Raw genomic sequence first — 26302 nt, forward strand, 5'->3', positions numbered from 1 at the left:
TAACCGAATTCACCAACTCAATCCAGGTTCTAAGGGAGGGACATGAGCCCCCCATCCACCATAATGCCAGTACCTTCCGTGCCATAAAGAGCGTCTCCCATAAAAAAAATACCAACATAATGATCCCAAGCCTCCTCATCCCACACCCCAAACAAACAAATCAGCGGCTCAAGAGGAACAGGGGCAGACCGCAAACACAGACTAATCTTATGTGTCAAGACAACTTGTTTTCCAATTTGTTCAGTTTTGAAGATATCAACCCCCTAATGATGCCCCCATGCTCTGTTTATCCTACGTTTTTATTTTATTCATCCTACTATGGTTATATTGTGATTGGTCAAATGTGCATTTGCCTCCTTCTCTGCCCCCCACAGTTTGCTGCTGTCCTACTGTTTATATACCACTCATGTAGGGTTTGCCATTCTGTAGCTCTTGCTGATCACATACTGGGAGATGCTGTCTTCTCAGCTTACTGAGATACAGTGGCTGCTATGTTCAGCTCTGCTGTGTCTGTTCAGCTCTGCTGTGTCCTGCACACCAGGAGGCTGGCTGATAAAGCAGAGAGTGAGCAGGACACAACACAGTTCAGCTGTGCTAAGTTTGGCTTTGCTGTCTTCACACCTGTCACTTTGCCGTAAAAACACTGTTTTTCTTATATGTATATGTCGGAAAAACGCAGCAATTTTACAGTGATTTCAGGAAAATTGTAAGTCTGCTGTGCCATTAATGAGACGTTTGACTACAAGTGATATCTGGACTTACAGAAGATAGCAAAATAGTAATGAATAATAACCAAAACACATTATTGTTGGGGTGCAGCCACACTATAATATACAGTACACCACCACACTTTTATTTCTTTGCACGGTGCATAAAGTCATATTCACTAACCCACGCATTAACCATGTTAGGTGAAATTTACTTGCCTGTCCCATACAGTCGTATACGGATGGCACAGGCCTACAGATCGCTTGCCTTGCACTAATAGTCTCATATATGTCGGGGAAGCTGTTAATTTGGGTCTGGAGGTTTGCAGGATAGCAATTGGTCATTTCAGGCCATACATGGACCATATGAGGATGTGTGAATTCAATTTTGGGCCTAATTTACACTTTTTTTTCTCCGACGATAAAAACAGACGGTTCTTTCATCTCGGGGCTGAATCAGATTTTTATTAGTATTGAATCCTTGTGTTGGTTTTTTTCCATGAGGCTTTCATCAGTTTTTATCTTACACAAAATAATCTGATGGAAGATTTCCAAGCTGTTCCTGGTTAGTGAAAACAGACAACATGGACATAAATCAGATAATATCCATGTGCTGTTCATATTTTATCAGATCCGTTCACTCAAGTTTGGTCCTTAAGCCAGACTGAAATAGGATATCTTCAATTTGTTTTTTGCATCTGTCAGCAAAAATAAAAACCAGATTTGCGTTGCCCCTAAAATATAATGTCACAGTGTGTGTTATGGACCAGACTAATGCATGTAAGAGCAATGGCCTCCTGGAGCACACATGTACACAAAATGTACCTTGTAGTTTAGGATTATCGGATGTACATACACAGATACAATAAAACCTCCTCTTTATCCAGACTAAATGTTCTGCGACAGATTGGCTCCATCATATACTCTTCATAACAGATCATGTATATTTTAATATAGATATTGTTTTATTTGTTTTTCTGCCTTATAGGTGTCCCAAAATGCAAACGTGGGGAAATCTGGCAATTTCTTTCAGTGCAGTATCGTCTGCGGCACCGACTTCCAAGCAAGCAGCAGCCGCCAGATATGACATACAGCGAGCTTCTGAAGCAGCTCACAGCTCAGCAGCACGCCATCCTTGTAGATCTTGGTATGTGGTTAACTTTCTCCATAGAAGATCTTTGCATATTTCATTCTCCTCTGCATTGTATACATTTTTTATCCCACAGCTGTTACTATTGTATCTGTAACCTTTGAGATATTATTTTAAGTCACGCTCAGTCATCAGTGTAACCTGCTCGCATGTATACATTATATACATGTATGATCTGCATTATTGTGTATGAATTCAAAGACTAAGGAATATATATATATATATTTATTTTACAGGAAGGACTTTCCCCACTCACCCGTACTTCTCTGCACAGCTCGGGGCAGGACAGCTGTCTCTGTATAACCTTCTTAAAGCTTACTCACTGCTTGACAAGGAAGTTGGCTATTGCCAGGGAATAAGTTTTGTGGCCGGGGTACTTCTGCTACATATGAGTGAACAGCAAGCCTTCGAGATGCTAAAATTTCTTATGTATGACCTTGCGTTCCGGAAACAGTATCGGCCAGATATGATGTCCCTTCAGGTATGTGTGGTTCATCCAAATTTAATTTATTTTTAAAGATCACAAAATCTTAAGCCTGCTGCATTGTCACCCTAGCGTTCTCAGGTCTTCAGAAATCATTTTGTAGCCCAACATACAAGTCCATTTCGTTTTGCAATATGAACTCTGCTGTTGCATACCCTAAAGCAGAGGTGTATCTAGGGTTTCTGGCGCCCGGGGCAAAAGTTCAGTTTGGTACCCACCCCCAGTATGTATGCGATTTGCACACTTAGTCACATGCCGACGAGCTGCTCGCCCTTGTTCAATGTTCAGCTAAAAACTGAGAGAAGCAGAAGAGAAGCTCATTGTATATATACGCAACAGTATGAAAATCGCAAATGAGTGAAGCGGCCATGTGATGACTACTGGAACCAGCAAGCAGAGTTGAATCTTGACAGTGAGTATATTTCAGGCTGTTAGCATTGGCTGCAGGGCTTCATTTTAGAATTAAAGGGTGCCTCCAGGTTTGAGGTGAGGTGAAAGTCTGCAGTCACTATAGGTTGCTGCAGGCTTCTGAATTCTCACAATGCAGGCACTGCACACTTTTAGGTTTCCCCTTGCACAAGTATGTGATTTGTATACTTCTGACCATATTCCGACTCGACGTGCCCGGCCTCGCTCAGTTCATTTTCATTGAGTGAAACATGTCTAGTCAGCACGTGACTGCATGTATGCAAGCCGGCACCTGAGAATCCTGACAACATGCAGTGAGAATTCAGAAGTCTGCAGTCACATAGAATGACGACAGACTCATCACGAACCTGGACAAACCTTTTAATATTCCTAACATAAATAAAAATATGAGAATTAGTATCACTAAAAATCATTGCAATCCAGGTACCTTATAGATGACGTTGTCTCTGGAGTCGTTCTCTTTCTTCTTCATCTTGTCCAGACTCCATGAGTTTTCTCATCCACAGCTGTCGCTGCACACTTCCATCTTCTCCGGTCTTCTGCAGTACATCCCACACGACGCCTTTAAAGATACCAGTGTCATTATAATGCTCCTGAAAAAAAATATCTGCCCTACGCTGAGCCCCTGAATAAATAATTGCCCTGCACTATATTCCCTGCATAAAATATGACCTCACACTGTCCCTCTTATGGTACATGCCCTTCATGCTGTCCGTCTTATGGCACATGCTCTCCACACTGCTCCCTCCTTTCCATACTGGGCCACCTCTCACACTGTTCTCTCACACTGAGTCACCTCTATAGGGCCCAGTCTCTGACTGTGTCCCCTTATCACACTCCTCCTTCTTGGTGTACTGTCACCTTCTTTCTGTGCCATTTCACTGTTCCCCCATGCTACACCCCCCACACTACTCAGTCTCTATTCTGTGCCCACTCGTATTTTTTCCCACCTTACCGTCTCCTTGCACGTTTCCTCTTCCTTCCTCATACTTGTACCTTCTCACTTTCCATACTGCCTCCTCACACATCCCTCTGACTTCCCATACTGTGTCCGCACCCATCCCATCACCCTCACTTCCCATACTGTGTCCTCATACATTTTTCCCTCGCTCCTCATACTGTATCTGCACCAATACCACCACTCACCATACTGTGTCTGCACCCATCCCCCCCATAGATCCCCCCATCTCAAAGCTTCCTCCTCATATTGTGTCTTCAAATTTCTCCTGCTCCCCATATTGTCTGCACCTGTCCCTTCCTTGCTCCCCAAGTTTGTGTCCTCAAATCAACCCTGTTACACAAAATCTTACCCAGCCCCATTATACTAAATACCCCATCACAGTAAATCTCCTTCTGCCCATTACAATAAATCTCCCCCACAGAGTAAATACCCCCCTGACACACACATACACACAGTAAATATCCCCCACACTCCACACACAGTAAATACCCCCAACGCCCCCCACACAGTAAACAACTCCCGCACACATACAGCGTAAATATCCCCCTCACACACAGTAAATACGCTCCTCCACACACACACAGTAAATACCCCCATCCACACGCACACAGTAAATAGCCCCCTCAAACACACACTGTAAATACCCTCCTCACATACACAGTAAATACACCCCCAAACACAGTAAATACCCCATCACACAGTAAATACCTCCCTCACACACACAGTAAATACCCCCACACACAGTAAATACCCCCTCACACACACAATAAATATCCCTTCACACAGTAAATACCACCCACACACACAGCAAATGCACCACCCCCCAATAAACACCACCCACAACCAGTCAATACCCCACACACACTAAATACAACAACACACACAAATTAAATACCCCCACACACAGTGAATGCACCCCCACCTGTAAAAACACACCCCAGGAAATGAAATACCCCTCCAAGCAGGGGGCAGCAGAATGCAGTCGCCAGGGGAGACACTTTGGACCGCCGCATTAAGTAGCCCGACAGCAGCCCCCTGCCAGCTGGGCCCAGGGCACATACCCTGGCTGCCTACCATTAGATACGCCTCTGCCCTAAAGTGTAAATGATGTGCTTCAGATATTGTTGTCTTCTGCAGGGTCTCATGGTGTGAGGGCCATGGTATGAGTATTTTTGCCGTAAGTAAATTACACATAAAGGTCTGTTTATGGGTGGATTTCACCTCTCGTAGACTGATTAGTGTACAGTCTGTTCTGGGCCGCATGGATCAGAGCTTGGCCGCACGATGGCAGCCTGGTATATTCTGAAATGCTCTGGCATTTTAGTTTGATGGTCCGGGTACAGACTACAGTAGACAACAGACAGGTTGGTTTGGGCAGCATGAATCAGCTGACAGGTTCCCTATTAATATCTATGCAGATTACTGTATTAGTCATGGAATCTATTTCATTCTCGTTTCTTAGCGGCATAGGAAAAAATTACATTGTTGTCAGAAGTTATTGGCAGCTGGCCAATAACTTCTGGGGTTATAAATAAGGCTTTGGTCATACATTCAGGTTTTGATGAAGACTAAGAGAGAGAGTGTCATTTTATCTTTTATTTCATAAATCAATAATACATGTAAAAATAAGCAACTTTGTAATATATCTTGTCAGACAAATTAGCTTTTTTCTCAGCCACAATTGATCAGTCATTATCAAAATTCTCAACTGAGGTAAAATCTGTATTCAGTGAAAACAGATTTTCCCATTACTGAGATAGAAGATGGCAGCTGTTGCCGATGAGATTCTATGCAGATGGGAGGAGCTAAAGCCGAGCTCCTCCCCCTCCTATACAGATTTTACCTCAGAATTGAGAATTTTGATAATGACTGATCAATGTTGTCAGAGAAAAAAGCTAATTTTTCTGATTAGATATATTACAAAGATACTTATTTTCATGTGTACTATTGATTTATAACATAAAAATTAAAACAACGGTTACACTATAAGCTCAGATTCCAGGTCTAGATTTTCATTGATATCACGGACATGACAAGGTCTGTATCCGAAAAAATTATTTGACTAGTTCCTCTATTATGTTTTCATAGATCCAAATGTACCAGCTTTCACGACTGTTGCATGACTATCACCGGGATCTTTACAACCATCTGGAAGAGAATGAGATAAGTCCTAGTCTCTATGCTGCTCCCTGGTTCCTTACACTGTTTGCCTCACAGTTCTCTCTAGGATTTGTAGCCAGAGTTTTTGGTAAGTTATAGTCTAAAACTTTGTTAACTTAGCTGCATACTTGTCAATGCAGCATGTATGGTGGCTAATATGGAGGTTGTGATTGTCATTATCCAGTCCGGGGTTTGTTTCTGATTATTCTCTCCCCGGATGGTCATGCAGTGGTTAATCTTCCTTGCCTCGTTTTGGGATCGGTCTGGCTATTTCAGGCCGCTGTTACCTGCAAGCAGTGTCAGTTATAGTTCCTGTCTCTGGCTTGAGCAGTTGACCTGTTATACCCTGATTTGTCCTCTGCCCGTTTACCTAGGTCCCGTTCCTGTGTTCCCCTGTGACTTCGCTCATTGTAGTACTTGCACTCTGTGTTGTGACCCCCTGGTATTTGAGTTGGCTTGTCCTCTGAGCTGTTTGACTGTCTTGCGTCTCTGGCCTTCCTGCTCCCGATCGACTCTAACTTGTTTGGCTTGTTTCTGACCTCGTGTATTGCTGTGACCTCTGGTACTTCGTTCCCTCTCTGTTGCTGACCCGGATTTTTCTGACTACTCTCTCGCCACCTAGTGGCTTCTACTTGCTGCTCTGTGATTTCACTGCGAGTGTACCTATTTTCCTTCACCCGCACCCCCTGGTGGAGGTTGTGTGCTATTGCGCTGCAGCAGGCATTACAATGATAATTTACATATTTGTCCATGTACTGTATGGTGGCTAATATATGGAGGATATGATAATCTGCATACATAGTAACATAGTAACATAGTTAGTAAGGCCGAAAAAAGACATTTGTCCATCCAGTTCAGCCTATATTCCATCATAATAAATCCCCAGATCTACGTCCTTCTACAGAACCTAATTGTATGATACAATATTGTTCTGCTCCAGGAAGACATCCAGGCCTCTCTTGAACCCCTCGACTGAGTTCGCCATCACCACCTCCTCAGGCAAGCAATTCCAGATTCTCACTGCCCTAACAGTAAAGAATCCTCTTCTATGTTGGTGGAAAAACCTTCTCTCCTCCAGACGCAAAGAATGCCCCCTTGTGCCCGTCACCTTCCTTGGTATAAACAGATCCTCAGCGAGATATTTGTATTGTCCCCTTATATACTTATACATGGTTATTAGATCGCCCCTCAGTCATCTTTTTTCTAGGCTAAATAATCCTAATTTCGCTAATCTATCTGGGTATTGTAGTTCTCCCATCCCCTTTATTAATTTTGTTGCCCTCCTTTGTACTCTCTAGTTCCATTATATCCTTCCTGAGCACCGGTGCCCAAAACTGGACACAGTACTCCATGTGCGGTCTAACTAGGGATTTGTACAGAGGCAGTATAATGCTCTCATCATGTGTATCCAGACCTCTTTTAATGCACCCCATGATCCTGTTTGCCTTGGCAGCTGCTGCCAGGCACTGGCTGCTCCAGGTAAGTTTATCATTAACTAGGATCCCCAAGTCCTTCTCCCTGTCAGATTTACCCAGTGGTTTCCCGTTCAGTGTGTAATGGTGATATTGATTCCCTCTTCCCATGTGTATAACCTTACATTTATCATTGTTAAACCTCATCTGCCACCTTTCAGCCCAAGTTCCCAACTTATCCAGATCCATCTGTAGCAGAATACTATCTTCTCTTGTATTAACTGCTTTACATAGTTTTGTATCATCTGCAAATATCGATATTTTACTGTGTAAACCTTCTACCAGATCATTAATGAATATGTTGAAGAGAACAGGTCCCAATACTGACCCCTGCGGTACCCCACTGGTCACAGCGACCCAGTTAGAGACTATACCATTTATAACCACCCTCTGCTTTCTATCACTAAGCCAGTTACTAACCCATTTACACACATTTTCCCCCAGACCAAGCATTCTCATTTTGTGTACCAACCTCTTGTGCGGCACGGTATCAAACGCTTTGGAAAAATCGAGATATACCACGTCCAATGACTCTCCGTGGTCCAGCCTATAGCTTACCTCTTCATAAAAACTGATTAGATTGGTTTGACAGGAGCGATTTCTCATAAACCCATGCTGATATGGAGTTAAACAGTTATTCTCATTGAGATAATCCAGAATAACATCCCTCAGAAACCCTTCAAATATTTTACCAACAATAGTGGTTAGACTTACTGGCCTATAATTTCCAGGTTCACTTTTAGAGCCCTTTTTGAATATTGGCACCACATTTGCTATGCGCCAATCCTGTGGAACAGACCCTGTCGCTATAGAGTCCCTAAAAATAAGAAATAATGGTTTATCTATTACATTACTTAGTTCTCTTAGTACTCGTGGGTGTATGCCATCCGGACCCGGAGATTTATCTATTTTAATCTTATTTAGCCGGTTTCGCACCTCTTCTTGGGTTAGATTGGTGACCCTTAATATAGGGTTTTCATTGTTTCTTGGGATTTCACCTAGCATTTCATTTTCCACCATGAATACCGTACTTGTCCATGCAGCATATATAATGGCTAATATATGGAGGATGTGATATTCTACGTACTAGTCCATGTACTGTATGGTGGCTAATATATGGACGATGTGATATTCTACGTACTAGTCCATGTACTGTATGGTGGCTAATATATGGAGGATGTGATATTCTACGTACTAGTCCATGTACTGTATGGTGGCTAATATATGGAGGATGTGATAATCTGCATACTTGTCCATGCAGCATGTATAGTGGCTAATATACGGAGGATGTGTGATGTGCATATTTGTTCATGTACTGTATGGTGGCTAATATATGGAGGATGTGATAATGTGCATACTTGTCCATGCAGCATATATGATGGCTAATATACGGAGGATGTGATAATCTGCATATTTGTTCATGTACTGTATGGTGGCTATTATACGGAGGATATGATAATCTGCATATTTGTTCATGTACGGTATGGTGGCTAATATACGGAGGATGTGATAATCTGCATATTTGTTCATGTACTGTATGGTGGCTAATATACGGAAGATGTGATAATCTGCATATTTGTTCATGTACTGTATGGTGGCTAATATAAGGAGGATGTGATAATCTGCATACTTGTCCATGTACTGTGAGGTGGCTAACATATGGAGGATATGGTATTCTGCATACTTGTCCATGTACTGTAAGGTGGCTAATATATGGACGCTGTGATAATCTGCATACTTGTCCATGCAGCATGTGTAGTGGCTAATATGTTGGTGAATATTGGCTAAAACTGAGGCAGTGAATAAGAAACAGTAAAATGCACCATCAACGCAGTAGCACACACATTAAAGTGATCCTGTCATGTCCGATAACCCTATTAACTTACATTATAGGGTTAATCTGCATGTTAATAACGTTATGAAGCTGCCTGGCCACTGTACAGACAATGCAGCATCCAGGGGAAAATTAACTTTATTTCTCCATGGAGCCGTCGACTTTCAGTCATGAAGGTGTGCCCAGAGCAATTCCAGTCATCGCTCACCACACTGAGAGCAGCAGATTAGACAGTGCAAGGGTGAGCTGTGAGCACACAGCCTTCTCAGTGCCGCCTCTGCAGTTCACGGGTGCAGAGTGCTGAGAGCGGAGACTGTAATTGCTCCAGGCACGCCTCCATGACTGAAAGCCGGCAGCTCCAGCGAGGAATAAAGTTAATTTCCTCTCTGTAGCTGCCTTCTAGTATGCGGACAGCCATCTTCATAATGCTAAAAACCTGCAGACCAATGGGTTATTGGACACAATAGGTTCCCTTTAAATTCAGCAAGGACTATGAGTTTGGATAGACATCAACACCTCCATATGTACTGGGTCCTCTTTTGTCTTTGTCCATATTCACATTATTAAGTTTTTCCGAGTATTTTTTTCTTTTTTGACTGCATTTAATCACTGCATTCTGCTCTCTATTACACATGCAGGTGATCGCATTGTCTGTATGATGGCATCTTTCTCTCTTTACAGATATTATTTTTGTACAAGGGACTGAAGTCATTTTCAAAGTGGCACTTAGTCTTCTCAGTAATAATAAAGAATGCATCATGGCATGTGACAGTTTTGAGAATATAGTAGATTTTCTGAAGGTCAATATTCCTGATATGGCAAAGGACACCATGGACAAGATTATAACCCAGGTAATTTGATTAGTCATTATCTGTACTTTTAACATGTAGAAAGTCCTGGGAGAAATTCTTTCCAGAATATTTTTGCTCCAATTTTACTTTTGTCTCTATCATTCAAAGCAAAATGAGTAGTAAGTGAAAACTTTAGTAATTTTTATTTTTAGCGTGACAATCAACAACTGTTGATAACTGATTGGTTGATAAATAACACAGGTCTGCAAAAATTTTTTTTCTCAAGAGCTGTTTTGGTTATTCCACGTAATCTTTATGTTTTTAAGTGCGCTGAATCCGAAAATGACCTCCGTTTTGTCATAGGACATCACGATTTCTGACAATTTAAGTAACTATGTTAAATAAGACAATACCTGAAAATAGACTCATAAAATTAATTTTTTATTACAAATGTTTCGTGAAAATAATTTTTTAACTGCAATGAGCTCACTAACACACACTAAAATCGATTCTTCTTCCCTGTGAGGCTTCTCTTGGTACATTTACGCTTGTGAGTAGCATCTGGAATGTCTCTCTGAAGCGTCCAACAGTAGTCTGCCATCATTGTAATGCTCCATCTTCCCTGGTATCTTCTTTCCATCTCTTTAATGTCCTGGTGGAATCGTTCGCCTTGCTCTTCACTCACAGCTCCCAAATTTTCAGGAAAGTTGTCAAGGTGGGAACGGAGGAAATGCACTTTCAAACTCATCAGGCAACCTAAAGCTTGAAATGCTTTCAGCATTCGTCCGACGATATTTTTGTAGCCAGGGTCTTGTATATCTTCAATGCATTGATTTGAATTACCGTATATACTCGAGTATAAGCTGAGATTTTCAGCCCCAAAAAAATGGGCTGAAAGTGCCCCTCTCGGCTTATACTCGAGTCATGGAAGGCGGGGGGGCCGGCGGGTGAGGGGGAGCGACGCGTGTCACATACTCACCTGCTCCCGGCGCTCCTGACGCAGTCCCTGCATGTCCCACGGTCTTCGGGCACGGCAGCTTCTTCCCCTGTTCAGCGGTCACTGGTACCGCTCATTAAAGAAATGAATATGGACTCCACTCCCATAGGGGTGGAGCCGCATATTCATTACTGTAATGAGCGGTGCCACGTGACCGCTCATTACAGGAAGAAACTGCATGGAGCATTATATGGAGCTTCTATGGGGCCATAAAGAACTGCATGGAGCATTATATGGGGCATCTATGGGGCCATAACTGCATGGAGCATTATATGGAGCATCTATGGGGACATAACTGCATGGAGCATTATATGGAGCATCTATGGGGCCATAACTGCATGGAGCATTATATGGGGCATCTATGGGGCCATAACTGCATGGAGCATTATATGGGGCATGTATGGGGACATAACTTCATGGAGCATTATATGGGGCATGTATGGGGACATAACTGTATGGAGCATTATATGGGGCATCTATGGGGCCATAAAGAACTGCATGGAGCATTATATGGGGCATCTATGGGGCCATAATGAACAGCATGGAGCATTATATGGAACATTACATGGGGCCATAAAGAACTGCATGGAGCATTATATGGAGCATCTATGGGGCCATAAAGAACTGTATGGAGCATTATATGGAGCATCTATGGGGCCATAAAGAACTGCATGGAGCATTATATGGAGCATCTATGGGGACATAGCTGCATGGAGCATTATATGGGGCATCTATGGGGACATAACTGAATGGAGCATTATATGGGGCATCTATGGGGTCGTATTGAACAGCATGGAGCATTATATGGGGCATCTATGGGGCCATAAAGAACTGCATGGAGCATTATATGGGGCATCTATGGGGCTATAATGAACAGCATGGAGCATTATATGGAGCATTACATGGGGCCATAAAGAACTGCATGGAGCATTATATAGAGCATTACATGGGGCCATAAAGAACTGCATGGAGCATTATATGGAGCATCTATGGGGCCATAAAGAACTGCATGGAGCATTATATAGAGCATCTTTGGGGACATAACTGCATGGAGCATTATATGGGGCATCTATGGGGCCATAATTAACTGCATGGAGCATTATGTGGAGCATTACATGGGGCCATAAAGAACTGCATGGAGCATTATATGGGGCATCTATGGGGCCATAATGAATTGCATGGAGCATTATGTGGAGCATTACATGGGGCCATAAAGAACTGCATGGGGCATTATATGGGGCATCTATGGGGCCATAATGAACTGCATGGAGCATTATGTGGAGCATTACATGGGGCCATAAAGAACTGCATGGAGCATTATATGGGGCATCTATGTGGCCATAATGAACTGCATGGAGCATTATGTGGAGCATTACATGGGGCCATAAAGAACTGCATGGAGCATTATATGGGGCATCTATGGGGCCATAAAGAACTGCATGGAGCATTATATGGAGCATCTATGGGGCCATAAAGAACTGCATGGAGCATTATATAGAGCATATATGGGGCCATAATGAACTGCATGGAGCATTATATGGAGCATCTATGGGGCCATAAAGAACTGCATGGAGCATTATATGGGGCATCTATGGGGCCATAAAGAACTGCATGGAGCATTATATGGGGCATATTTGTATATGGAGCATCTTATGGGGCCATAATGAACTGTATGGAGCATTATATGGGGCTCCTGATTCAATATGGATATTCAAAAACACTTAACCTACTGATGTCTCAATTAATTTTACTTTTATTGGTATCTATTTTTATTTTTGACATTTACCGGTTGCTGCTGCATTTTCCACCCTAGGCTTATACTCGAGTCAATAAGTTTTCCCAGTTTTTTGTTGCAAAATTAGGGGGGTCGGCTTATACTCGGGTCGTCTTATACTCGAGTATATACGGTAATTAATAGTAATTTTGACTTTCAAAACCCTAAGATAAAAACAATACCAAAAATTGAGAAAAATATACTAAATTTGAAGAGAATTTTGCATTTTGTGGCAAATCCTGACATCCAGGATTTTTTCAATATTTTTTTTCGCTTTCAGCACACCAAAATACATGGAAATTAGATGAAAATAATCAAACAGCTTTTTAGTCGCAGACCTGTGTAATTGATAACTCAATGGTTGGCCTTGATTTTTGTAGGGATGGAGTCTTTTCATAAATGTATTTTTACTATGTTCTTTTTACCTACGGTATATTTTTTCCATTTCACTACTATTTTGAGCCTAATTTTAGCATCATCTTTTGCATCATGCAAAATCTTTTGCATCATATCAAGGCATCATAGAGAAACTGTGGTAATCCTGAAGTAATTGCTTATATACATTGAAACACCCGGCACTGAAAAAGGATCCATTTATACTTTTGGATTTTTATATCAGGCAGTTTATAAAGAGTTAAATATGTATAGTGAAAGTTTGGAATTTACATCGTTAAAAAAATAGTTACTTTATGTACCGTATTTTGGACTATAAGACGCACTTCCTCCAAAAATGTGCAGGAAAATGGGGGGTGCCTCTTATGGTCCAGATGTAGCGGCTCTGGTTGTGGTGGTGAGGTGGGGGAGCGGCATCGGCGGAGCAGCAGGTCACAGGGGGCTGGAGCTGGCAGCTGCTGCTAACTCCTGTGCCAGCTGCTAAAGAGAAGTGAATTTTCATTGCATTCCACGCCCATGGGCTCTTTAGCATCCTGGTCTGATTAGACTCCATCCCAGTCCTGGAAGGCATGGCCCCATCAAAAAACATAAAAAAAATTACACTTCCCTTCCCGGTGCCCCCACGCAGCATCCTGCTTTGTTGCCAGCAGCTGCTTTATGCTTGTAAGTAGCGCATGGCAGGGACGTCATGCGCTGCTCGCAAGCAGAGCACAGCTGCCGGAATACTCACTGCTCTGCACGCCCGGACTGTGCTCAGAGATCAGTGAGTATTCATCGCTCTTCAGTAGCGCACACAGTGTCAGCCAGAGCCTTCCTGCAACTGCTAGGCGGTCACGAGAGTGCCGCTACTTAAGAGGAATGAATATTCACCTCTCTGGGCGTGAAGCGAGGTGAATATTCATTTCTCTTAAGTAGCGGCACACGTGACCGCCGGCAGCTGACATTGCGCGCTACTGAAGTGCAATGAATACTCGCTGCTTTCTGCGCGCACAGTCCCGGCGTGCAGAGCAGAGAGTATTCTGACAGCTGTGCTCTGCTTGTGAGCAGTGCATGACGTCCCTGCCATGCGCTGCTTACAAGCATAAAGCAGCTGCTGGCACTGGAGCAGAACACTGCAAGGGAGCGCCGGAAAGGTAAGTGTAATGTTTTTTTTTTAATGTTTTCTGATGGGGCCCTGCATACCACAATAAGGATGGGGCCATGCATGCTAGGATGAGATGGGGGCCATACATGCTAGGATGAGATGGGGGCCCTGCATGCTAGGATGAGATGGGGGCCCTGCATACCAGGGTAAGGATGAGGCCATGCATACTAGGACGAGATGGGGGCCCTGCATACTAGGATAGGGATGAGGGCGATCATTCCTGTCAGGATAGGGATGAGGGGGCCATTCCTGCCCGGATGGGGATGAGGAGGACCATTCCTACCAGGATAGAGATGAGGGGGCCATGCATACCAGGATAGGGATGAGAGGGCCATGCACACCAGAATAGGAATGAGGGATCCATGCATACCAAGATAGGGATAAGGGGGCCATGCATAGCAGGTTAGGGATGAGAGGACCATGTATACCAGAATAGAGAATATTAAGTACAGAATTGACAGCAATTATTGCTTCAATTTTTTTCCCCTAATTTCCTCCTCTAAATCCTAGATGCGTCTTATGGTCCATCCAGTGCGTCTTATAGTCCGAAAAATACGGTATTGCTAAACTGCTTTATCTATGTTTTATTGTGTATTTCTGATTTTTAGCTTTCTAAAAAGATCTGTCATGTCTTCTTAAATTTTTTATGCAGGTGTTTGAAATGGATATTTCTAAGCAACTCCACGCTTACGAGGTTGAATATCATGTAATTAATGATGAAATGCTGGAAACGGCCAATCCATCTGATGACACAGAGGCTTTCCAAAAGCTTGAGAAGGCGAACAACCAACTTAAGAGACAGAACATGGATCTCCTGGAAAAGTTACAGGTAAATTTATAAACACTAAATAATAGCAATAAAAGATTTGTGAGGATGTGATAATAATGCACATCATGACGAATACTAATATGTAGGTTTTTTGTTTCTTTCAATATTTTTTGTTCCTGCTGATTTTGCAACTGCAGCATATTTGGTATATCAGCTCCGTCCCGAGTGAGTAGGGAGGAGATGTACTACTAGGTACAGTATATGTACACGATCAATGCTGGGTCTGCAAAGAAATCTAAATGTCTGCAATGCTCTAGTGAGCACCGTGACTCTAAGGCTATGTGCACACGTATTCTGGTCTACTGCGTTTTTGCTGCAGACTTATCGCAGATTTAGGGTATGTGCACACGTTCAGGATTGCATCAGGATTTGGTCAGGATTTTTCATCAGTATTTGTAGCCAAAACCAGGAGTGGAACAATTAGAGGAAAAGTATAATAGAAACATATGCACCACTTCTGCATTTATCACCCACTCCTGGTTTTGGCTACAAATACTGATGAAAAATCCTGACCAAATCCTGATGCAATCCTGAACGTGTGCACATACCCTTACAGCGGTTTTTCTGCGGATTTCACTGCGGTTTTACAACTGCGGTTTTCTATAGGAGCAGCTGTAAAACCGCTGCGGAATCCGCAGAAAGAAGTGACATGCTGCGGAATGTAAACCGCTGCGTTTCCGCGCGTTTTTTTCCGCAGCATGTGCACAGCTTTTTTTGTTTCCCATAGGTTTACATTGTAATGTAAACTCATGGGAAACTGCTGCGGATCCGCAGCGTTTTCCGCATCGTGTGCACATACCCTAAATGGTCACAAATTGATGGTAAAGTTCAATTATTTTGTTAGATTAAAAGGGTTTCTGAAATATTGAGGTATTATCAAACAACCCAATGAACATACACTGCGTGCAGAATTATTAGGCAAGTTGTTTTTTAGATCACATGATACTTTTTATACATGTTGTCCTACTCCAAGCTGTTCAGGCTTGAGAGCCAACTACCAATTAAGTAAATCAGGTGATGTGCATCTCTGTAATGAGGAGGGGTGTTATCTAATGACATCAACACCCTATATAAGGTGTGCTTAATTATTAGGCAACTTTCTTTCCTTTGGCAAAATGGGTCAAAAGTGAGATTTGACGGGCTCTGAAAAGTCCAAAATTGTGAGATGTCTTGCAGAGGGATGCAGCAGTATTGAAATTGCCAAACTTTTGAAGCGTGATCACCGAACAATCAAGCATTTCATGGCAAGTAGCCATCAGGTTCACAAGAAGCGTGTTGGGCAAAAAGGTGCAAAATAACTGCCCATGAATTGAAGAAAATTAAGCGTGAAGCTGGCAAGATGCCATTTGCCAACAGTTTTGCCATATTTCAGAGCTACAACGTTACTGGAGTAACAAAAAGCACAAGGTGTGCGATACTCAGGGACATGGCCAAGGTAAGGAAGGCTGAAAAACGACCACCTTTGAAGAAGAAACATAAGATGAAACGTCAAGACTGGGCCAAGAAATATCTTAAGACTGAATTTTCAAATGTTTTATGGACTGCTGAAGTGAGAGTAACTCTTGATGGGCCAGATGGATGGGCCAGAGGCTGGATCAGTAAAGGGCAGGGAGCTCCCCTCCGACTCAGACGCCAGCAAGGTGGAGGTGGGGTACTGGCATGGGCTGGTATCAAAGATGAACGTGTGGGACCTTTTCGGGTTGAGGATGGAGTGAAGCTCAACTCCCAGACCTACTGCCAGTTTCTGGAAGACAACTTCTTCAAGCAGTGGTACAGGAAGAAGTCGGTATCGTTCAAGAAAAACATGATTTTCATGCAGGTCAATGCTTCATCACATGCCTCCAACTACTCTACAGCGTGGCTGGCCAGTAAAGGTCTCAAAGAAGAAAAAATAATGACATGGCCCCCTTGTTCACCTGATCTGAACCCCATAGATAACCTGTGGTCCCTCATAAAAGGTGAGATCTACAGGGAGGGAAAACAGTCCACTTCTAGGAACAGTGTCTGGGAGGCTGTGGTGGCTGCTGCACACAATGTTGATCGTAAACAGATCAAGCAACTGACAGAATCTATAGAAGGAAGGCTGCTGAGTGTCATCATAAAGAAAGGTGGCAATATTGGTCACTAATTTTTTTGGGTTTTGTTTTTGCATGTCAGAAATGTTTATTTCTAAATTTTGTGCAGTTATATTGGTTTACCTGGTGAAAATAAACAAGTGAGATGGGATTATATTTTGTTTTTATTAAGTTGCCTAATAATTCTGCACAGTAATAGTTGCCTGCACAAACAGATATCCTCCTAAGGGTATGTTCACACGTTCAGGATTTCCATCCTTTTTTTTTCAGGACAGTTTTTATAAAAAACTGCAGCTCTTGGCAGAAAACGCAGGTCCTTTTTTTGGTCCTTTTTTTGTCCTTTTTTGATGCGTTTTTTGATGCGTTTTTTGATGCGTTTTTTATCCTTTTTTTATGCAGTTTTCTATGCAGAGACTGTGTGTTTCCTAGGAAGCTTTTTAGGGCTAAAATGGCTGAAAATACCCTAACCCTACCCCTAACCCTACCCCTAACCCTAACCCTACCCCTAACCCTACCCCTAACCCTACCCCTATTCTAACCTTAGTGAAAAAAAAAAAAAAAAAAATTCTTAATTTTTTTTATTGTCCCTACCAATGGGGGTGACAAAGTGGGGGGGGGTGTCATTTACTATTTTTTTATTTTGATCACTGAGATAGGTTATATCTCAGTGATCAAAATGCACTTTGGAGCGAATCTGCCGGCCGGCAGATTCGGCGGGCGCACTGCGCATGCGCCCGCCATTTTGCAAGATGGCGGCGCCCAGGGAGAAGACGGCCGGACAGACACCGGGACGCCGGGTAAGTATAAGGGGGGGAGATTAGGGCACGGGGGGGGCATCGGAGCACTGGGGGGGGGGGGCATCGGAGCACGGGGGGGGGGGGGGGGGCATCGGAGCACGGGGGGGCGGGATCGGAGCACGGGGGGGGCAGCCACACTCCGCCCACGCACTTCCGCCCGCTCCCCCGCACTTCCTGCTGCAGCGGTTCTGCACATCAAATCGCAGTAAAACCCGCAGATATATTTTTGATCTGCGGGTTTTACTACGATTTTGACCTCACAATGGAGGTCTATGGGTGCAGAACCGCTGCGGTTCAGGAAAAAGAAGTGACATGCTCCTTCTTTTTTGCCGCAGCTATTCTGCGCGGCTTTTTAAACGAAATTACGGACCATGTGCACAGCAGTGACTGTTTTCCATAGGGTTACATTGTTATGTACCCTGCATGGAAAACTGCTGCGGAACCGCAGCGGCAATACCGCTGCGGTTCCGCAGTAAAAAACGCACTGTGTGAACATGGCCTAAGATAGCCAAATCTAAAAAAAAAAAAACCTCTCCAGCTTCCAAAAATATTAAGCTTTGATATTTGAGTCTTTTGGGTTGATTGAGAACATAGTGGTTGATCAATAATAAAAATAATCCTCTAAAATACAACTTGCTTAATAATTCTGCACGCAGTGTATACACAATAAATATATTATACTTTGTAATATACTGTAGTTATAGGTGCTTCTCACGACATTAGAATATCGTCAAAAAGTTAATTTATTTCAGTTCAATACAAAAAGTGAAACTCTTATATTAGCGTAAATAGTCATTACATAGAGTGATCTATTTCAAGTGTTTATTTCTGTTAATGTTGGTGATTATGGCTTACAGCCAATGAAAACCCAAAAGTCATTATCTCAGTAAATTAGAATACTTTATTATACCAGCTTGAAAAATGATTTTAAAATTGAAATGTTGGCCTACTGAAATGTATATTCAGTAAATGCACTCAATACTTGGTCAGGGCTCCTTCTGCATCAATCACTCTATCAATGTGGCATGGCATGGAGTCGAGTAGCCTTGGGGACTGCTGAGGTTTTATGGAAGCCCAGGTTATTTTAATTGTAGCCTTCAGCTCATCTGCATTATTGGGTCTGGCGTTTCTCATCTTCCTCTTGACAATACCCCATAGATCCTCTATGTGGTTAAGGTCAGGCGAGTTTGCTGGCCAATCAAGCACAGTGATACTGTTGTTTTTAAGCCAGATATTGGTACTTTTGGCAGGGTGGACAGGTGCCAAGTCCTGCTGGAGACTGAAATTTCCATCCCCAAAAAGCTTGTCGGCAGAGGGAAGAATTAAGTGCTCTAAAATTTCCTGGTAGAGGGATGCGCTGACTTTGGTCTTGATAAAACATAGTGGACCTACACCAGCAGAAGACATGGCTCCCCAAACCATCACTGATTGTGGAATCTTCACACAAGACCTCAAGCAGCTTGGATTGCGTGACTCTCCACTCTTGATTTCCAAATGAAAGGCAACATTTACTTTCATCTGAAAATGACACCTTGAACTACTGAGCAACAGTCCAGTTCTTTTTCTCCGTGGCCCAGTTAAGACGCTTCTGGCGTTGCCTATTGGTCATGAGTGGCTTGATACAGTGTGACACTTGTAGCCCATGTCCTGGATACATCTGTGTGTGGTTGCTCTTGAAGCAATGACTCCAGCAGCAGTCCACTCCTTGTGAATCTCCCCCTAATATCTGAATGGCCTTTTCTTAAAAATCCTTTCAAGGCTGCGGTTATCCCGGTTGCTTGTGCACCTTTTTCTACCACACTTTTCCTTCCACTTAACGTTTCATTAATATGCTTGGTTACAGCACTCTGTGAACATCCAGCTTCTTTAGCAATGACCTTTTGTGGCTTACCCCCCTTGTGGAATGTGCCAGTGACTGCCTTCTGGACATCTGTCAAGTCACGAGTCTTCCCCATGATTGTGGAGCCTACTGAAACAGACTAAGGGACCTTTTTAAACACTTAGGAAGCCTTTGCATGTGTTTTATGTTAATTATTCTAATTTACCTAGGCTGGTTTCACGCATGCGTTTAAAAAAAAAAAACGCATGGTGAAAAAACGCATGTAAACGCGTGCAAACGCTGCGTTTTTTGACGCATGCGTTTTTGCATGTGGTGAAAAAACGCGGCGTTTTGACTCGTTTACATGCGTTTTTATATGCGTTTGCGTTTTTTAAACGCATGCTGAGAAATGTGTGACAGCTGCCAATCATCAAAATAAAGTAAAAAACCCACTATAAACAGAAATAGTTAGGGTTAGGGGTAGGGATCATAACCCTAAAGGGATCCTAACCCTACCCCTAACCCTAAAGGGATTCTAACCCTAAAGGGATTAGGGTTAGGGTTAGGATCCCTTTAGGGTTAGGGGTAGGGTTAGGGTTAGGATCCCTTTAGGGGTAGGGATAGGGTCAGGGATAGGGCTAGGATCCCTTTAGGGTTAGGATCCCTTTATCACCTTTATGGTGGAGGGTGGCATATCAGTGTGTTTTCTGTTTTTTTTTTTTAATAAAAACACATGCGTTTTTAACGCAAACAAACGCATGTGCTTAAAAACGCATGCATTTACATAGACATCAATAGGTTTTTTTGCCGCGAAAAAACGCATGCGTTTTTTTGTGGCAAAAAAAAAACGCTGCAAAAATTACTACATGTTGCATTTCTGCAACACAGCGCATGCAGAGAAAAAACGCATGCATTGCAAAAACGCATCAAAACGCATGCAAAAAAACGCATGCGTTTTTAATGTTAAATATAGGGGAAAAAACGCATGCGTTTTTTTTTGCGTTTTTTACCGCAAAAACGCAAAAAAAAAAACGCAAATGTGAAGCCTGCCTTAGATAACGATTTTTGGGTTTTCATTGGCTGTAAGCCATAATCATCACCATTAACAGAAATAAACACTTGAAATAAATCACTCCGTTTGTAATGACTCTATATAATATATGTGTTTCACTTTTTGTATTGAAGAACTGAAATAAATTAACTTTTTTATGATATTCTAATTTTGTGAGAAGCACCTGTACCTGTTATTTCATAGCCGTATCCTATAACTATAATACAGTTGTGGTCCACAATATTGGCTACAAGTAAAATATCGGCTAAAATCACGTGTATAGTGAAACTGATGTTTGATATAGTGAAACAAAAATTAAAAAATAGCAAAACTTAGAAGAAAATAAAAATATAACATTGAAAACAATTTCAGGCATTGATGAACTACACCTTTTGTTCACTTTGGGTTGGTAAAAATCAGTGGGTAATTAGAATATTACCCGTCCCAAACACGTCAGTGGTTACATGACTTTAATTAGTTGACTAATGGTGGTTTTGTTGCTTAAATAGGTAATTTTTATTGTCTGTTCTTTCTTTGCAATGGCAAAGACAAACCAACTGAACAGACCAGAAATGCTATTACCACCAACCACAAGCAGTCTAAAGAGTACTAGATTATTTCCAAAGATTATGGAATCCCACCTTCAACAGTCCAATAAATAAAAAAACTTTCTGATAACATTTAGAATAGTAATGAATCTTCCAGGACTTGATGGAAAGAAGAAATTGCCATATTTTGAATCAACTTTCATAGGTTTCTCCGCCCTTGCAAAGGAACCACCTACTGAACTATAATATGTTTGAAAAAAACCTAAACGAAGGCCAAGGAGAACCCCACTGCTTAAAGAACGGCATGATGAAATTGAAGAGAATCTATCGCCAAGTTTTTACTATTAATTACCGTATATACTCGAGTATAAGCCGACTCGAGTATAAGCCGACCCGAGTATAAGCTGACCCCTCCCCCAATTTTGCCACATAAAACTGGGAAAACTTAATGACTCAAGTATAAGCCTAGGGTGGGAAATGCAGCAGCTACCGGTAAACGTCAAAAGTAAAAATAGATACCAATAAAAGTAAAATTAATTGAGACATCAGTAGGTTAAGTGTTTTTGAATATCCATATTGAATCAGGAGCCCCATATAATGCTCCATAAAGTTCATTATGGCCCCATAAGATGCTCCATATTAAAATATGCCCCATATAATCCTGCATAAAAGTTAATAATGGCCCCATAAGGTGCTCCATAGACATATTTGCCCAATATAATGCTGCGCAAATGCTGATTATGGCCCAATAAGATGCTCCATAAAGATATTTGCCCCATATAGTGCTGCAGAAACATTATCGCCCCATATAGTGCTGCACAAACATTATGGCCACATATAATGCTGCACAAACGTTATGGCCCCATATAGTGCTGCACAAACGTTATGGCCCCATATAATGCTGCACAAACGTTATGGCCCCTTATAGTGCTGCACAAACGTTATGGCCCCTTATAGTGCTGCACAAACATTATGGCCCCATATAGTGCTGCACAAACATTATGGCCCCATATAGTGCTGTACAAACGTTATGGCCCCATATAGTTCTGCACAAACGTTATGGCCCCATATAGTGCTGCACAAACGTTATGGCCCCATAGATGCTCCATACAGACACTTGCCCCATTTGCTGTGATAAAAAAAATAAATCCCATACTCACCTCTCCGTCGCTCAGGCCCCCGGCACTTTCAATATTCATGTGCTGATCGTTCCGGCGCCACGCCATCTTCAGCACTGGTGTTCAGGCTGAGGGCGTGCACTAACTACGTCACTGCGCCCTCTGACCTGAGCGCCACTGCTGAAGATGGAGCAGTGCCGAAGCGAGGAGCAGGTGAGTATCGCGCAGCGCTCCCCTCCCCGTTATACTTACCTGCTCCTGGCGCTGTGCAGTCCCTGCTTCCCGGCGCTGCAGCTTCTTCCTGTAGTGAGCGGTCACCGTTACCACTCATTACAGTAATGAATATGCGGCTCCACTTCTGTGGGAGGTGGAGCCGCATATTCATTACTGTAATGAGCGGTACTATGTGACCGCTCAGTACAGGAGGAAGCTGCCGGTGCTGGGAAGCCAGGGACCTGCAGGGACCGGGCCAGGAGCAGGTAAGTATAATTAGACAGCCCCCGCTCCCCCTCCCCTGCCGACCCCTGGATATGACTCGACTATAAGCCAATAGGGGGGCTTTCAGCCCAAAAAAGTGGGCTGAAAATCTCGGCTTATACTCGAGTATATACGGTATTTAATCTGAGAGCAGCATAATGCAGACCCTAATTCCAAGAATAAGTCACTTGCTCAGCAGCTCACTATAGTTTCAAAACAATCTGTTTGTCAGCCGGAGATTATCACTGCCTGAGTAGGTCTGTCCTGCAGGCCAGTCAGGCTAATCTTTGTAGCCACATTCCCACCACTGATTGCCAGCTGACAGTGTACAGAGGAAGCTGCCAATCTGGTATGTGGTGGGATCATACACAGCTGATGATTATCACCATTGCTGCATCTACAACAGAGAAAACAGGGATTGAATCAAAACTGCACCAAACAGTCCAGTAAGTGACACATTGCGGGAATCAGGGTCTCTGCCCTTACATCATGCATCACTCGGATTACAGAAAAATCTGCTGACAGATTCCCTTTAAAGCTAGTTGATGTACAGGTTGAAACTGGACAGCAGTGAGGCCTTATCTGAGTTCAATTGAAAATATTCGGATAAAGCTGATGTCTGCTAATGTGAAAAGGGACCTGCAAACATTCAAGAGCCTAAAATAATTGCAGTGGAAGAGGGAAGAAACTACCAATAGACGTGTGCAGGAAGTTCACAAATGGCTACAAAATCATTTGGAAGCCATTGTTGCCACGTATTAGGGAAGGGTGCCTTTAATCCTTTTCATATCATATATAGGGGGGAGTGGACCCGTGGAAGTTTGTTCTGGTACCCAACCCGAATTTTGTTTTCAAACTAGAAATGGATAGTGATCCTAAACACATGTCAAAATCCACAATAGACTACCTCTAAAGGCGCAAGCTGAAGGTTTTACAATGGTCCTCACAGTGCCCTGATCTGAACATGATTGCAAATCTGTGGCTAATCCTCAAAATAGCAGTGCATGCAAAACGACCCCGTAATCTCACAGAACTGGAAGAATTTTCCTAGTAAGAAGGGATGAAAATCCCTCAAACAAGAACTGAAAGACTCTTGTCTGGCTACAAAAAGCGTTTCCAAGCTATGATACTTGCAAAAGGGGCTGCTACTGGGTGCTAACCATGCAGGTTTTGTTTTTTTTTTGCATCAGCTCATTTTCGTTTTTGTAATATTTAAAATGTAAAATATGAAAAAATATATAAATATCTACTATATAAATGTTTAAGGGGTACTTCCGTCTTTCTGTCTGTCCTTCTGTCTGTCTGTCGGCAACTTCCGTCACGGAAATCCCGCGTCGCTGATTGGTCTCGCCAGCTGCCTGTCCTGGCTGCCGCGACCAATTAGCGACGGGCACAGTCCGGCCGACAATTAGTCCCTCCCTACTCCCCCTGCAGTCTGTGCCCGGCGCCCGCATACTCCCCTCCAGTCAGCGCTCACACAGGGTTAATGCCACCATTAACGGACCGCGTTATGCCGCAGGTAACGCACTCTGTTAACGCTGCTATTAACCCTGTGTGTCCCCAACTTTTTACTATTGATGCTGCCTATGCATCCTGGGAACGAAAGATGGCGACAGCCGCGCGCGCATCGGCACAGCTTCGCTGGATCCCGGCGGGTGAGTATATAACTATTTTTTATTTTAATTACTTTTTTTTAACAGGGATATGGTGCCCACTCTGCTAAATACTACATGGGCTGTGTTATATACTGTGTGGCTGCTATATACTACCTGGCCAGTGTAGGGCTGTGTTATATACTGCGTGGGCTGTGCTATATATTACGTAGCCAGTGTTATATACTGCGTGGGCTGTGTTATATATTACGTGGCCAGTGTTATCTACTATGTGGGCAGTGTTATATACTGTTTGGGCAGTTTTATATACTGCGTGGCCACTGTTATATACTCCATGGCCTGTATTAACGCATCGGGTATTCTACAATATGTATGTATGTATATTGCAACCACATAGTATATAGCACAGGCCACGTAGTATTTGTCTGCTATATACTACATGACTCCTATATACTACGTGGCCTGTGCTATATATTATGTGGCTACTATATACATACTGTACATACATACATATTCTAGAATACCCGATGCGTTAGAATCGGGCCACCATCTAGTATATACAGTATATATTTGCCTAAAATACAAAGGAAGTGTGTCATCTTTAACTTTAGGCGTTGTAGAGATCATTTCATTTTCAACTTGCTTAACTGTTCACAGTAACAGTAATTTTGACCAGGGGTGCTCAAACGTTTACATGATATTGTATATGAAGTATGCAGAGGAAGTTGACGCCAGTACACCTTGATTCACTGTGTGCATGATGTGGCCAGATGGAGCCTGTATTATGTGCCTGGCATGTGAGATGACTTAGGAGCAGCTCCACCACCACCACTGATCCTTGCAGGTCATACTCATTTAGTGCACACATTGGCTGGAATGTAGGAGGACATCACTATCAGCCTATTACCATCCTTGACAGTAGGTCGGCTGTGATTTTGGGGTCTAAAACATACTGGAGGGTGGATGGGGAGCTCAAACCCATCTATAAGAACTTGGATTGACCTGGTTAACTCGATAATTCCATATGAACGTACGCTATACCAAAATAGAGGCTGTCCGGGTAAATTTGAAAAAATTTGGGGTAGATGTAGATGGAATTCTTCCCATCTTACTCTGTAGACCTGTCATGGGTTGGGATATTGCACAGGGGGACAGGTATGAGGCAATGCGGTGAATTAGTGGTTAGAGTAGGTATAGTTTTAATTCAGGAGTTCTGGTTTATGTGTTTTATTTATCTACATGATTCATATGTTACTATTGACCAACAAGTATAATAATAATCACAAGATAATGCTGGCTATAGACGAAAATTGCATTTTATTATATGTTTAATAATGCACAGTTTATATGTACTGCATACTATATTTGATAACCTTGGATGCAAATGTGTATGTAACACAGCTTACTTTGTTGTCAATAAACAAATTAAAAAAAAAAACATACTGGAGGGTTCACTTTAAATCTCGTTTTTTTGCCTTTTAAAGCAGATTTTTAAAAAGCATTTGATGTCGTATTTTCTAATTTTTCATGTCTTTATATAATTAACTAGATGGTGGCCCGATTTTAACGCATCGGGTATTCTAGAAGATGTATGTATACAGCAGCCACATAGTATATAGCACAGGCCACGTAGTATATAGGAGTACCACGTGGCCTGTGGTATATACCATGTGGCTGCT

At 42.6% G+C, this 26302-nt stretch overlaps 1 protein-coding gene across 2 annotated transcripts in view; it reads left to right on the top strand.

The window, feature by feature from the left end:
• Positions 1 to 26302, top strand: part of TBC1D4 (TBC1 domain family member 4) — a 241368-nt gene that overhangs the window by 209362 nt on the left and 5704 nt on the right. For both annotated transcript variants that reach the window (XM_069758130.1, XM_069758129.1), the window contains 5 exons: positions 1696 to 1854; positions 2094 to 2338; positions 5820 to 5979; positions 9879 to 10048; positions 14949 to 15125. In XM_069758130.1, the coding sequence (XP_069614231.1) occupies positions 1696 to 1854; positions 2094 to 2338; positions 5820 to 5979; positions 9879 to 10048; positions 14949 to 15125 (911 nt within the window). The remainder of the gene's footprint in view (positions 1 to 1695; positions 1855 to 2093; positions 2339 to 5819; positions 5980 to 9878; positions 10049 to 14948; positions 15126 to 26302) is intronic.

Source organism: Ranitomeya imitator, chromosome 3 (assembly GCF_032444005.1).
Source record: "Ranitomeya imitator isolate aRanImi1 chromosome 3, aRanImi1.pri, whole genome shotgun sequence".
Lineage (NCBI taxonomy): Eukaryota > Metazoa > Chordata > Amphibia > Anura > Dendrobatidae > Ranitomeya > Ranitomeya imitator.